At 37.9% G+C, this 13,760-nt stretch overlaps 1 protein-coding gene across 1 annotated transcript in view; it reads left to right on the top strand.

Moving 5' to 3' along the window:
* Positions 1–13,760, top strand: part of LOC124556622 (probable arginine--tRNA ligase, mitochondrial) — a 55,152-nt gene that overhangs the window by 27,958 nt on the left and 13,434 nt on the right. Inside the window, exons 3-6 of the mRNA XM_047130591.1 lie at positions 6,778–7,610; positions 11,612–11,733; positions 12,613–12,761; positions 13,628–13,702. Of these exons, the coding sequence (XP_046986547.1) occupies positions 6,778–7,610; positions 11,612–11,733; positions 12,613–12,761; positions 13,628–13,702 (1,179 nt within the window). The remainder of the gene's footprint in view (positions 1–6,777; positions 7,611–11,611; positions 11,734–12,612; positions 12,762–13,627; positions 13,703–13,760) is intronic.

The following is a 13,760-nucleotide window of genomic DNA, read 5'->3' as shown; positions in this document are numbered from 1 at the left end:
CTGCAACGGACAGGTGACGTACATGCAAATTTAAAACCTCGCTTCTCGGACTGATGTGGGAAAGATAACACACACACTGAACACAAGTGCCACCAAAGATGACCACAGTCAGAGCTATCGATAGTGAGACTACGAACTCGCAGGTGAGGTAGCAGTGACTGTGTCCCTCTGTTTTTTGACAAGGGAGAGAGCCGGATTCCAAACAGAGTTTAAACAAAAACCTCCATCCCTGTTAGCAAGGTTGCTTGCTAATTTAATCTCAACTGCCTCCTTAATAACACTCTCCCAATAGCTGGACATGCATGCCAATATCTCGGTGTTATATAATAACACGGGGTGACCAGTATCCAAGCAATGCATCGGAATAGCAGATCTACTTGGCTGCTGTAATTGTGTGTGCCATTTATGCTTAGTGCATCGGTCCTCCATGGTCCTGATAGTTTAACCAACATATGCCATGCCGCAGCTACAAGGAATGCGATATACACCCGTCTTATGCAGACCCAAGATCATCCTTAACAGAACTCAAAAGTGCTTTAATTTTAGATGGAGGTTGGAAAACACATTTCACATCGTATTTCTGTAAAATACGACCGATCTTGTTGGAAGTGTTTCCTACATAAGGCAGAAAGGCAGTAGACTTAGGTGTTGACTCAGAATTATCATCAATCACCCGATGTACAGTTGATCGATAGCACAATGCACATTCAATCTGTCTATCACTATAACCATTTTGAGGAAATGTAACTTCAAGATGGAACAGCTCAGCTGGCAAAGACTCAGCGTCAGAAACGACATGTGCTCTGTGTACCAAAGTATGAAGTAACCCAGCCATCCTGATTTAGGTTTTCCGTGATCTTTCTAAATCGCTTCAGGCAAATGCCATGATGGTTCCTTGGAAGGGGCACAGCCGACTTCCTTCCCTAATCTGAGACCGATGACCTCGCTGTCTGGTCTCCTTCCCAAAACAACCCAACCCCAACGAATTACCCCTTCACGCTGAGCCAGATGGTGACAACTATTAGGCTGTAAGTACAAGTTGGTGTGAGTATGTTTCATGTAGACTGCATGTCCCAATGATCCAGCATCCTTCCTCCTAACCAACATGTCAAGAAAGGAAACGAACCACCCTCTTCCACCTCCATCGTTAAACGAATGTTTAGGGTGGATCGATTTCAGATGTTCTAGAAAGACATTCAGATTCTCCCTACCTTGAGGCCAAGCAACAAAGGTATCAAACTTCCTGGCAGATTAAAACTGTGTGCCAGACCGAGACTCGAACTCGGGACCTTTGCCTTTCGCGGGCAAGGCGAAAGGCAAAGGTCCCGAGTTCGAGTCTCAGTCCGGCACACAGTTTTAATCTGCCAGGAAGTTTCATATCAGCGCACACTCTGCTGTAGAGTGAGAATTTCATTCTAGAAACAAAGGTATCGTCGTCATATCTAAAGAAACAGGCGGGTTTCAAAGATGCCGACTCCAATGCACGTTCCTCGAAGTCTTCCATAAACAAATTTGCAATCAGTCCGAGAACCGAGGTTTTAAATTTGCATGTATGTTGCCTGTTCATTGCAGTTTGCCTTTAAAATCACGGGGTGTTCTCCCGCCGAAATATCGGTGGTCACTGAAAGTGTTACCTGGCTGAATTCTCAGAAGTTATTTGAAAGTTGTATGTGCCAGGAGAAACTTGGGTCTCATTATGAATCATGTCAAAGGAAATGATTTAGCAACAAATAGCCATTGTGTATTCAGAAAATATCATCCTTGAGAAACATAGCTATCTATCTATTCTCACAAAGTAATATGTGCTATTGACAGGGGATGTCAAATTGATTCCATATTTTTAGATTTCCAGAAGGTTTTTGACACCATTCCTCACAAGCAACTTCTAATCACATAGCGTGTGTATGGAGTATTGTCTCAGTTGTGCAACTGGATTTGTGATTTTTTTGTCAGAAAGGTCACACTTCATAGTAATAGATGGAAGGTCATCAAGTAAAACAGAAGTAATATCTGGAGTTCCCCAAGGAAGCTTTATAGGTTTTCTGCTGTTCCCGATCTGTATAAACAATTTAGGAGACAATGTGAGCAGTCCTGTTAGATTGTTTGAAGATGATGCTGTCATTTGCCATCTTGTAAAGTCATCAGATGATCAAAACCAATTGCAAAATTATTTAGACAAGATATCTGTAAGGTGCAAAAAGTGGCAGTTGACTCTAAATATTTAAAAGTATGAAATCATCCACTTGTGTTCCAAAGGAATCCACAAAATTTCGGTTCCACAATAAATCTCACAAAATATACAGTGAATTCAACTAAATATTATGGATTAAAATTACGAGTAACTTAAATTGGAACACTCGCATAGATAATGTTGTGTGGTAAGCGAACAAAAAACTATGATTTATTGGCAGAACACTTTAGTAAGTGACTTCCTACACTACACTTCTGTCCTCTTCTGGAGTATTGCTGTTTGGTGTGTGATCTGAATCAGATAGGGTTGACAAAGGACATTGAGAAAGTTCAAAAAAGGGCAGCTTGTTTTGCATTATTACAAAATTTGCGAGGTAGCGTCACAGACATGATATGCAAGATGAGATAGCAATCATTAAAACGAAGGTGTATTTCATTGCAGTGAGATCTTTTCATGTAATCTGAAGTGGCAATTTCCAAATGCAACACCCACCTGTGCCGGAAGAAATGATAATCGTAACGAAATCAGAGAGACCAGATCTTACATGGAAAGATTTAATTGTTCGTTTTTTCCCATGCAATGTTTGATAGTGAAACGGTAGAGAAATAATTCGAATGTGGTTCGATGAACCATCTGGCAGATACTTAAATGTGAATTACCGAGTAATAATGTATATAATAATTCCAATCCCAAAGAAAGCAGGTGTTGACAGATGTGAAAATTACCGAACAATCAGTTTAATAAGCCACAGCTGCAAAATACTAACCCGAATTCTTTACAGACGAATGGAAAAACTAGTAGAAGCCGACCTCGGGGAAGATCAGTTTATACTGGAACACGTGAGGCAATACTGACCTTACGACTTATCTTAGAAGAAAGATTAAGGAAAGGCAAACCTACGTTTCTAGCATTTGTAGACTTAGAGAAAGCTTTTGACAATGTTGACTGGAATACTCTCTTTCAAATTCTAAAGGTGGCAGGGGTAAAATACAGGGAGCAAAAGGCTATTTATAATTTGTACAGAAACAAGATGGCAGTTATAAGTTGAGGGACATGAAAGGGAAGCAGTTGTTGGGAAGGGAGTAAGACAGGGTTGTAGCCTCTCCCCGATGTTATTCAATCTGTGTATTGAGCAAGCAGTAAAGGAAACAAAAGAAAAATTTGGAGTAGGTATTAAAATCCACGGAGAAGAAATAAAAACTTTGAGGTTCGCTGATGACATTGTAATTCTGTCAGAGACAGCAAAGGACTTGGAAGAGCAGTTGAATGGAATGGATAGCATCTTGAAAGGAGGATATAAGATGAACATCAACTAAAGCAAAACGAGGATAATGGAATGTAGTCGAATTAAGTCGGGTGATGCTGAGGGAATTAGATTAGGAAAGGAGACAAAGTAGTAAAGGAGTTTTGCTATTTGGGGAGCAAAATAACTGATGATGGTCGAAGTAGAGAGGATATAAAACGTAGACTGGCAATGGCAAGGAAAGCGTTGCTGAAGAAGAGAAATTTGTTAACATCGAGTATAGATTTAAGTGTCAGGAAATCATTTCTGAAAGTATTTGTATGAAGTGAAACATGGACAATAAATAGTTTGGACAAGAAGAGAATAGAAGCTTTTGAAATGTGGTGCTACAGAAGAATGCTGAAGATTAGGTGGGTAGAGCACATAACTAATGAGGAAGTATTGAATAGGATTGAGGAGAAGAGAAGTTTGTGGCACAACTTGACCAGAAGAAGGGATCGGTTGGTAGGACATGTTCTGAGGCATCAAGGGATCACCAATTTAGTATTGGAGGGCAGCGTGGAGGGTAAAAATCGTAGAGGGAGGCCAAGAGATGAATACACTAAGCAGATTCAGAAGAATGTAGGTTGCAGTAGGTACTGGGAGATGAAGAAGCTTGCACAGGATAGAGTAGCATGGAGAGCTGCATCAAACCAGTCTCAGGACTAAAGACCACAACAACAACAACAACAACAACACCAACAATGTAGATATTGTCATATCTGATCATTTTACACAAGAGAATAGTGGCCCTCAAGGTAGTGTTTTAAGTGTGGATACATTTTCAGTACCTATAGGAGTACACAAATTGGCTACAGATGACAGGAAGCAAGAGAAATAGGGAAATATGGGGAAATAATAACTGGTTTTAAGTTTTTGATGGAAAAAGAAAATATTTGTGTGTGTGTGTGTGTGTGTGTGTGTGTGTGTGTGTGTGTGTGTGTGTGTGTGTGTTCAATCATTCCTGTCATGTTTTTAATCTTCATTTGTTTAGACTATGGGATATTGTTTTACATTTTAAACCACTGCATGGTTTCTAGGCCTCACTTTCACCCAGAAGCTTATGTGGTAGCCCACCTGAGGGACATAAGCCATACAAGTCGTTCCCCTAAATCACTTAATATTTTAAAATGCAGTGTGCAAGGGGCATGGGATGCAGTTCAAGACTGCCTGCTCTAGGTTTACAGAGCTTTGTGTGCTACCAGTTTCACTGTGGATGCATGTTTTATAAATCTGCCAAACCCGTCGTACCTTCAGCTTTTGAGACAGTCCACCATGAGGGAGTTAGGCTGGCCACAGGAGGCTTAGGAAGATTTCTCATTGAAGTAAGGTCTTATGGGACCAAACTGCCGAGGTCATCGGTCCTTAAGCTTACACACTATTTAATTTAACTTAAACTAACTTACACTAAGTACAGCACACACACCCATGCCCGAGGGAGGACTTGAACGTCTGATGGGGGGAGCCGTGTGGACCGTGACAAGATGCCTCAGACCTCGTGGCTACCCTGTGCAGCAATTTATCACATTCATTCTCAGCATCTGATCAGAGGTTGGTGAGCCACCAGTTCACATCATCTGCCAGCTCCTCATGAATCAGCAAGCATACAGAATGTATTCTTACTCCAGTATCAGCATATCATATAATTGCTCACTTACCCATGGAACTTCTTTTCAGTAATTGCCTGGAAAAACAAGACCATATGTGCTTTTTGCAAAGATCAATCTTTAACAAATAAGTGTGATGAACACTAATGGTTTATGCCAAGGTTACAGTAAATCGCCATCATGGCTTGTTTTAGGAGGTTCATAGGGTCTTGAATTTGACAAATTTTAGGATAAAAAGCACTGAAAGTGTGATTTTTCATTCTTTCCTTTTAAATTTATCACATTTCATTACCACATTAACTGATGGACCAACTCAGTGAAACTAACATGGCTGTCACCAATTTTCTCAGATCATGTCTTTTGGATATGTCTACCAGATAAATTTACAGTGAATAATGCTGAGTAGTATGTGATCCTTGAATACTCTACAGCAGATGAGGTGGGACCAAAGGAATAAGTTTTTAACACACTGTGAGTCCTCATTTTCTTCAGGTCCTTCAGCACAAGTATCTAGCAGAGAAAATAGTCCAGTACATAATGAATTGTAAGAAACTGTCACAGCTATATTGATACACATTTATCGTGTCACAACAGATTTCAGGTTTCGTTTGAAAGAACATGATCAATTGCACAGCCAACAATCTTCATAACAAATCCCCATAGAGTTATCAGTATCATAATTTAAGAAGCCCAGTAATTTTAAAGGCAAATTCTGAAATGTGATGTGTGTATAAACACTGTGTTGACCACCTGGTAGAAGCACATCAAGCAGTGCACCATATTTTAAAGAAGTTTATTTTGTAAAAGTTTGTGGAGGCAGACTTCCATGCCCTCTACTTTAGCTCATGGCAAGTGTGGTAAAACTTTTCTAAAAATTTTATATTGTCTGGAGTTCAATCAAACCTTATAAATTGAAGCTTTTAGTGTGTCACTGAATTGCTGACTCATCTATTTAGTTATCGGGCAGCTACATGTATGTGCTTTTGAAGGTTATGCTCTTCTCTTTGATTATTGTCCTTTTAAATAACAATATCTACTCAACCAATTACTGCCACTAGACCAGTTACTTCAGGAATTGCTTTTGACATTACCTTTGCAGCTACGTTTTTCAGTAGATAAAGCAAATAAGTATATGGTGTCTGAAGACCTGATTATGAATTTTCCAGTTGCGTCATCATATCATAATGTGCACAACAAAGCTAGAGGGCAATACTGTTGTGTAAACACCAACAACAAAGAATCAGAAACCCAGATGAGCAACTAAAGCAAACAGAGGAGGACATGGGCCGGATAGCAAACAACCCTTTTTGGTGTATTAATAAAAACAAATTTCTTTTTTCGGAATATGAATGTACTCTCCTTAAAATTGTGTGTGATGCCTTCATTTATATTAAAAGTACTGTATTAAATTATGTTTGTAGTAGCAATAATGTCATAGGTACCAGTCATATACCACATTTGATTCTGTAAAATTGGGTCTGAAATGTTTTGTGTTGCAATAACTTGGTACTTGTTGTTTTTTTGTGATAACTAGTTGAATGGAAAAATGGTGTTTCATGTTTAGAAGGGAAAAATAGCAGCATTCTGTTAATCCTTTGGTATATTGCTGTTCCTTTATACACATGATTTACAGATTGTAGTTTTTAGTTACTCAGTAGTTGCAACTATCTGTCTAACAAAGTTTTCTTTAATTTCAGTTCCCCAAACATTGCAAAGCCATTTCATGTGGGTCATTTGCGTTCAACAGTAATAGGAAATTTTATTTCAAAATTACATGAGTACCTAACATTTGATGTACTGAAGCTGAACTACCTTGGTGACTGGGGTACTCAGATGGGCTTGTTAGCAGTTGGACTGGACATGCTAAAATATTCAGATGATGTAGTTAAACAAAATCCAATTGGTTCCCTGTATGAGGCATATGTGACTGCAAATAAAGAGGCAGAACACAATCCAGAAATCCATGTTCGGGCTCGAAAAATTTTTGAACAGATGGAAAATGCAGATTCTGAGGAACTGGGAAAATGGCAACTATTTCGCAAGTATTCAGTAAATGAGCTGGAAAAAACGTACAGAAGATTGGGAATAAAATATGACGATTTCCACTGGGAGTCAATGTATAGAGCTAAGCACATTGGTTGGGTACTGGAAATGATGAAAGAAAATGGGTTTGTGCAGACACAAGAAGATGGGAAATGTGTTATTGATTTAAACGGAAGAAAAGTTACTATTGTAAAAAGTGATGGGTCAATGCTGTATTTAACCAGAGACATCGCAGCAGCAATAGAACGACACAGGAGGTTTAAATTTGATGAGATGATATATGTTGTAGAGAATGGCCAAAGTGATCATCTTTCAACTTTGTTCACAACACTTAAGAAACTTGGGCTGCCATGGGCACATACTCTCAAACATGTAAAATTTGGTAGAATCCATGGAATGAGTACCAGACGTGGACAGACTGTCTTCTTAAAAGATGTTCTGGATGAAGCAAAATTAATCATGAAGAATAAACAAAATAAATCTGCTAGTATGTAAGTTTTATTTCATTGCACTGAATAAGTTCTAATTTTTTAAGTTTCAAAATTTTGATCAATTAAAGAAAAAAGATTGCTACTTATCTTAGTGTTCTTAGTTTTTTATTTGTTTATTTCATAGATTAAAATTCTTACAATAAGGTGTAATCCCTTACTCCTATTCCTTAATGTATAACTGAAGTGGATTTTAATTTCTATAACATTAATTCTACTTACCTGTACCACTTGCTTATTCATTTATTTAATGCTTCTTCTAAATGATCAGAACTTGGGGCTGTGTGATTCCCTGCTTACACATTTATCGTCATAGTTTGAAAGGAAAATATATATATCTTTGCATATTACCCTGCCAGGAGGTGGGGACTCGCAGCTCTTTTGTGAGTAAATGCGTTGGTGGGGATGGAACTCTACAAGCAGCCATATGGTGCATGGCGGAGGGTACCTTGTGCCACTATTAGTCATTTACTATCCTTTTCTACATGTAAATAGTGAGAAAAAACAACTGTCTGTATGCCTCTGTGCGAGCCCTAATTTCTCTTATGTTATCCTTATACATATCTATGTAGGTGGCAGTAGAATCATTCTGTGGTCAGCATCAGATGCTGGTTCATATTTGGTCTGTAGGACAGACTCTGTTTTGACAATCTATTACATTGATTATGGCTTTTCTCACTTTATTTATGTTATGAGAGTTATTTCAGGTAAAACATGTTTGGTCTCTACATCCAAGTTCGACCTCCACTATTTCAAAATTTGTCATAGAAGCAACCAGTCCCTATGGAGGCATAAAGTACCCACACAGTGATAGCCCCGTGACTATGCAGGGATCACACTATCAGTGCACAAGCTGCTAACTCCCCAGACATGCTGAGAGGTATGCGGCCATGAGGCTCTGGCAGTGTATCCAGACAGACCTGAACGCTTCGTTGCAGATTGTTACAACCCTAAGAACTTTCCCTCCCTGCCCACAGCATAAGAGGAAACAAACTTAAGTGAACTGCAAAAACTTTCTCGCATCAGTTCGTGGTTTGCAACTGAACATATGGGGAATTCGTTCTATCTACAAAACCCACGTTCTTTGTAGATAATATCAAAAAAGCATTAAATCTCATATGTCGAGGCCTACCTAACAAAAAGGTTAACATGAGCATTTATCGTTTAGAACTCCCTCTCTTAGCTGCAGAGGCATGGAAAGGAGGTGATGTTCTTTTGTATGCTAGAGAATAAGTGAATTCTGGACAGCAAACTGTTAGAAGTAACAGCCATGGTTGCATGTTGTATTCCAACTGCCACTGTGCAGTTTCCATACATACAGTGTCGTTGCTCTTCTGGCATAGAATTGTGCAACAGGGAGAAAATAAAGGGCTGGAAGGAAGGGATAACAAGCAGCCATGAATGAAACCAACCTAGCAATAGGGGAGCTCCTGCCAATGACTGAAGCAAGGCTAAATGAATGGGACTATTGAGAAAACCCAGATGTCCAAAAAAAAAAAAAACCAACTTTTTCAGGAGATACAAAAACATTCTAGATCTTAAAATTATGCTGAAACTCCATTTTTCCTATTTTTCATTAAACTGAGTTTAGAGGAAAGGATGCCAATGCACTGTAGACCATTTTGATAAATTTTCTTTACATTGAGTTAAAATTACTCAACTCATACTTTCTTGTTAGTATGCACAAAAATCAAACAAATTATGCCTGTTTTCTGTTCCCTTTGGCATTATACTCCACACATTGACAGTTCTTTGACACATGTTGGCCAGTTTCATATATGAGAGTAGAAGTTCTGGACGGTTTCTTCTTTTGATGGAAATGGTAGAAAGCACCTTAGGTGCACTTTCTTCTCATTTATAGACACATGATCTTGATAGGCCTGACTTACAGGGCTTAGTGGAATTACAGAAGGATCAGCCAGCTAGAATGTGTGCTCTTCTGCTCCATCAATGAATGGTCTAACTTTAACAACACCAAGACTTCCATGTGAATAGCACAGCTGCATGAATTGTGTTATGTGAAAGTGCTGTTTGTTATTTCTTTGTGTAGGCCTTTCTCGAGTTTCAACAGAAGTAGCATTCTTTTGATAGAACTTTGGCAACCATTCCTTTAAATTTAATGTCTCTTCTGTTTTTGGTATTTTCAATTCAAAATTCAACTTCGTGCTGGACTCTTATTAGTTCTGCATATTCTTTTGGAAAATATGTTCTAGTCACCTTCCTAATTTTCCTTTTTACCATGCTGAAAAAAGTAATGGGTAGAAAGTATTGGACAATGAAGAGAAATATTTCCTGTGCCACAAGCATTAAACAAAATCCAACCACTGCATGGTTTTTATTTTGGCCTCCAAATGAGGCAAAGAACAAGTAATGGTGTTTAATGTGTTGTCCAACATTTCCATTTCTGTAATCAAAAAGATACGGGCAAACTTCATTGGCCTTTTCAGTGCTATTCTTTCACGATAGAGATAAAACCTGGCTCTTCCACTTTATAATTCACACACGTGAAAGACATTTTCTGTAAGCTGAGGCAAGTCAAACATGTCTTGTATTGGTATCTGAGGCAGTTGCAGGTTCTGTATAAAATCAAACAAGAGGTCTGTAATGGTGGAATCTGTTTCAGTTTCCTATTTACTTGTACACTATTAACTCAGCTGTTGCTGCCCTTTCAGTGTCATCATTCAGTGATGGATTTTCGACAATACTATGAGAAGAATAGATTGCTGCTCACCATATAGTGGAGATGTTGAGTCGCAGACAGGCACAACAGCAAGATTATTAAACATGTAAGCTTTCAGCCAGAAGGCCTTCTTCTGAAATAGACACACACATTCATGCAAACTCAGCTCACACACACACGACCACTGTCTCTGGCTGCTGAGACAAGTCTGCTGACAACTAAAAATTTTGAGAAATCCTACAACTTTTGTACATGTTGGGTTTCTCTTCAGTTAGGCGATATGATGGCTACATAACAACAAAGAAAATGACAGAACATATGGTGTTTATATCATGATAGACCTACATGTCTAAAGTACAAAATCATAGGTAACTCAATTTTGCCACAAAATGGACATATGGGATTTCTCAATTTTCCAATTCAAATGCTCTCTAATTGCCTTCTCATTGGACACTATCCTTTTGAGACATGTACTCTACTCTTACTCTGCTGAGAGAACCAATTGGAGTGTAATGTTTGTGGCATATGAATACCACTATACGTCTATTTGAAAGAGTACATCCAGCTTTTATGTGGTAGACTGGGGTGAGCGTGGGCACTTGCCTCTGTTTTGGACAATGGTACCAGAAGAGCCAGCTGCATTATAAGGTTTTGTGTGACATCCACTGACCTATTCAGAACACGATTTTTAATGGTTTTTAGTGTAAGTGGCCCAGAAGAAATTTGCACATCCATTTTCTGTTTGTTCTGAATTTTGAGAGATAATTAATAATTAATATTTCTGTAGCACCCAAAAAAAGTTATAAATTAACTTGCACTAGACATTTTTACATCAAACAAATCTTCAAAATTTTCAGTGATTTGCTAATTTTGATTTGGGTTTTGGCTGCAGTAATGTGTTAAAGTGTCACCTGTGATCAGAAATTTAAAAAAAATATAGGTCGCACCAAGAGTGACAAAGTAAGTTTTGCGATGCATGCAGCCTTTGCTGTCATCAGGTACCCTCGGTGGTCAGACCGTGAGATGCCATTGTTGTACGTGTTCTACGTAGTTGTCAGTTGTTTTGTATTAAGGTAATTCGTCTTCTCATATTGTAGCTTATCACTTTTTTTTCCCCACTGTGTTTTCCATTTTTTTTTCCAAAAAGCTGAGTTATTTTTATCAAATGAAGTTTGTCACATGTTATTGTCAAAATCTGCAGCTCTGAATTTCTTTAATGTTAGAGCACATATTCTGGTGGTCATTAAGTAAAAAGCTTGAAGGTGTTTCGGCAGCCTAAGTATCTCGTTAAAACTGTCATTTTTATGTATATCTATATAGCAACCAGACAAGACATGGCAGAAGATACAGCTGATGTCCTAGGAATGTCAGCAGTAATCATCAATGACTTGAAACAGAGAAGGCTAAAAGATTATGAGTTTAATTGGAACAAAGCTTTGCAGGTAAGGGGAAACGAATTTCCTCTTCCTTTCTGTCGTATTAAACATTCCTTCAGAATGTTCTTGGGTGGGTGTTAAATTTAATAATAAATAACGTTTTTCACTCTCACTGCTGAATATAGTCTAGTAAAAACATTAAAGGTATATCATACGTTATGATGATAGAATGGTAACACTTTCTACACTCTTTCTCCCATGTACTGTTCTAATGCATGAGAGTTGTTGGATTGCTTGTGACAGTTGCCAGCAGGTTGCACATCTGAGCTCTCTCTTAGAGATAATGTCATTTTGTCATACCCACAGATAACTATGATGTAACCAGTGGTAATTAATGTGCTTTTGTAAGGCAGAACATTATTCTGATTCTTCTCAGCAAAGTTATTCCTGTTAATGCCACTTTTTAAAAACAAGCAGTTATATGAGGAGCCATAGATCAGTTTTGGGAGATCATTTATTTTTACTTGTTAAGAAATTCAAATTTTGTGGTTGTTTTCATGGTAGAAAGTAAAGGATGCACGGGGGAGAGATTATTATACAACTAACTAATGTCACTTTAACTGCAGAGTACATTAACAAGTGTTAAATGTTAGAACAATGCATAATACATGTAAGATTACAAAGAAAGTATTTTATACTGCTATCACACCATGTTTAGCACGCTGTAGACGAATGTATGTGAAATACACGCTAAGATTAATGGAGTGATATTATATAATCACTAATAATCACACTATAATCTCTAATTCAGTACATATTACATTAGCTGTGGTTTTATATTTCTTACTGGAGTATCAACTTTTGCATTGATTAGTTCATTAAGTTGAAATCAGTGTTAATTGTCGCTGCAACTGAGTTATTGACTGTCATGGAATTTTGTTTTAGGTTGAAGGCGACACTGGTATAAGGCTGCAGTATACTCATTGTCGGCTCTGGAACCTTGAGAAAAACAGTGGTGCCTCCCTAGCACATAATTGCGATCCTTCTGTTCTTAATGAGCTGGAGGCTATTGTATTGGTCAGAGAAATAGCAAGGTTAGTGTTATAATTGCACTAATGAATTTTTATACTAAATATCAGACCTTAGACTTTTAAAAACTCTGATGAGAAGTTAGTTCTGGAACTTTTCTTTTTAATAAGAATTGTCAAAAGGTAATTTTACATATTATAATTTATAACATCCACATGTAGAATAATAAAACAGTTTCAAATAATGAAATGCAGCTGGCATTGTCAGAAGAGCATTCCATCCCATTGAAATGCTCCCTTTTTGTGATACAGATATCATCTGAAAATCCATTAACCACATATATAGAACACGATAACTTTCACAAGATGGTGCACTCAAATTCAAGAAGGATGAGATTTAAATCCCCTTATAGTCACCCTGGTTTTGGTTTCCTTTTGTTTCCATAACTTACTTTATGCAACTTCTGGGATCATTCTTTCAGTAAGGTCAATACCAATACCTGCCCATTTCTTCTCTAACCCTTGTGGCATTGTAATATCCCATTAAAATCCCACAATTCTTGTAGACAGAATGACAGTGGAGTGGTGTTTCTTGTAGTCTCTCTCTCTCTCTCTCTCTCTCTCTCTCTCTCTCTCTGTGTGTGTGTGTGTGTGTGTGTGTGTGTGTGTGTGTGTGTGTGTGTGTGTCATTCTGCAGCAAGTTTTTCCCATTTGTGATGTTCTGATATATACCAATATATAAAAATGGAAAAGAATGCAATAAACTGTGTTTGATTGCTGTAAGCAGGAAATTAGGTGATTTTTGTCACGTCATTTTTGGGGACAAAATCTAAAAATCTTTGTAGCAATATCATATGTCATATGTGTTGTGTAAATTGCTTACTGCATGGTGCAAAGTAAGAATAAATTAACATTTGAGTCTTTCCCCTTAGATTTGAAGAAGTGTTATTGAAGACCTACAGTGAACTTGAAGCTTGCCATCTTGTACAGTATCTTTTTCACATTTGGTAAGTATGTTTGGTCAGTCTTACATGAACCATTTACAGTAAAACTTGAGTTGATTTG

Source organism: Schistocerca americana, chromosome X (genome assembly GCF_021461395.2).
Source record: "Schistocerca americana isolate TAMUIC-IGC-003095 chromosome X, iqSchAmer2.1, whole genome shotgun sequence".
Lineage (NCBI taxonomy): Eukaryota > Metazoa > Arthropoda > Insecta > Orthoptera > Acrididae > Schistocerca > Schistocerca americana.
The sequence above is the reverse complement of the archived record's forward strand: the minus strand, read 5'-3'. Positions and strand labels throughout refer to the sequence as shown.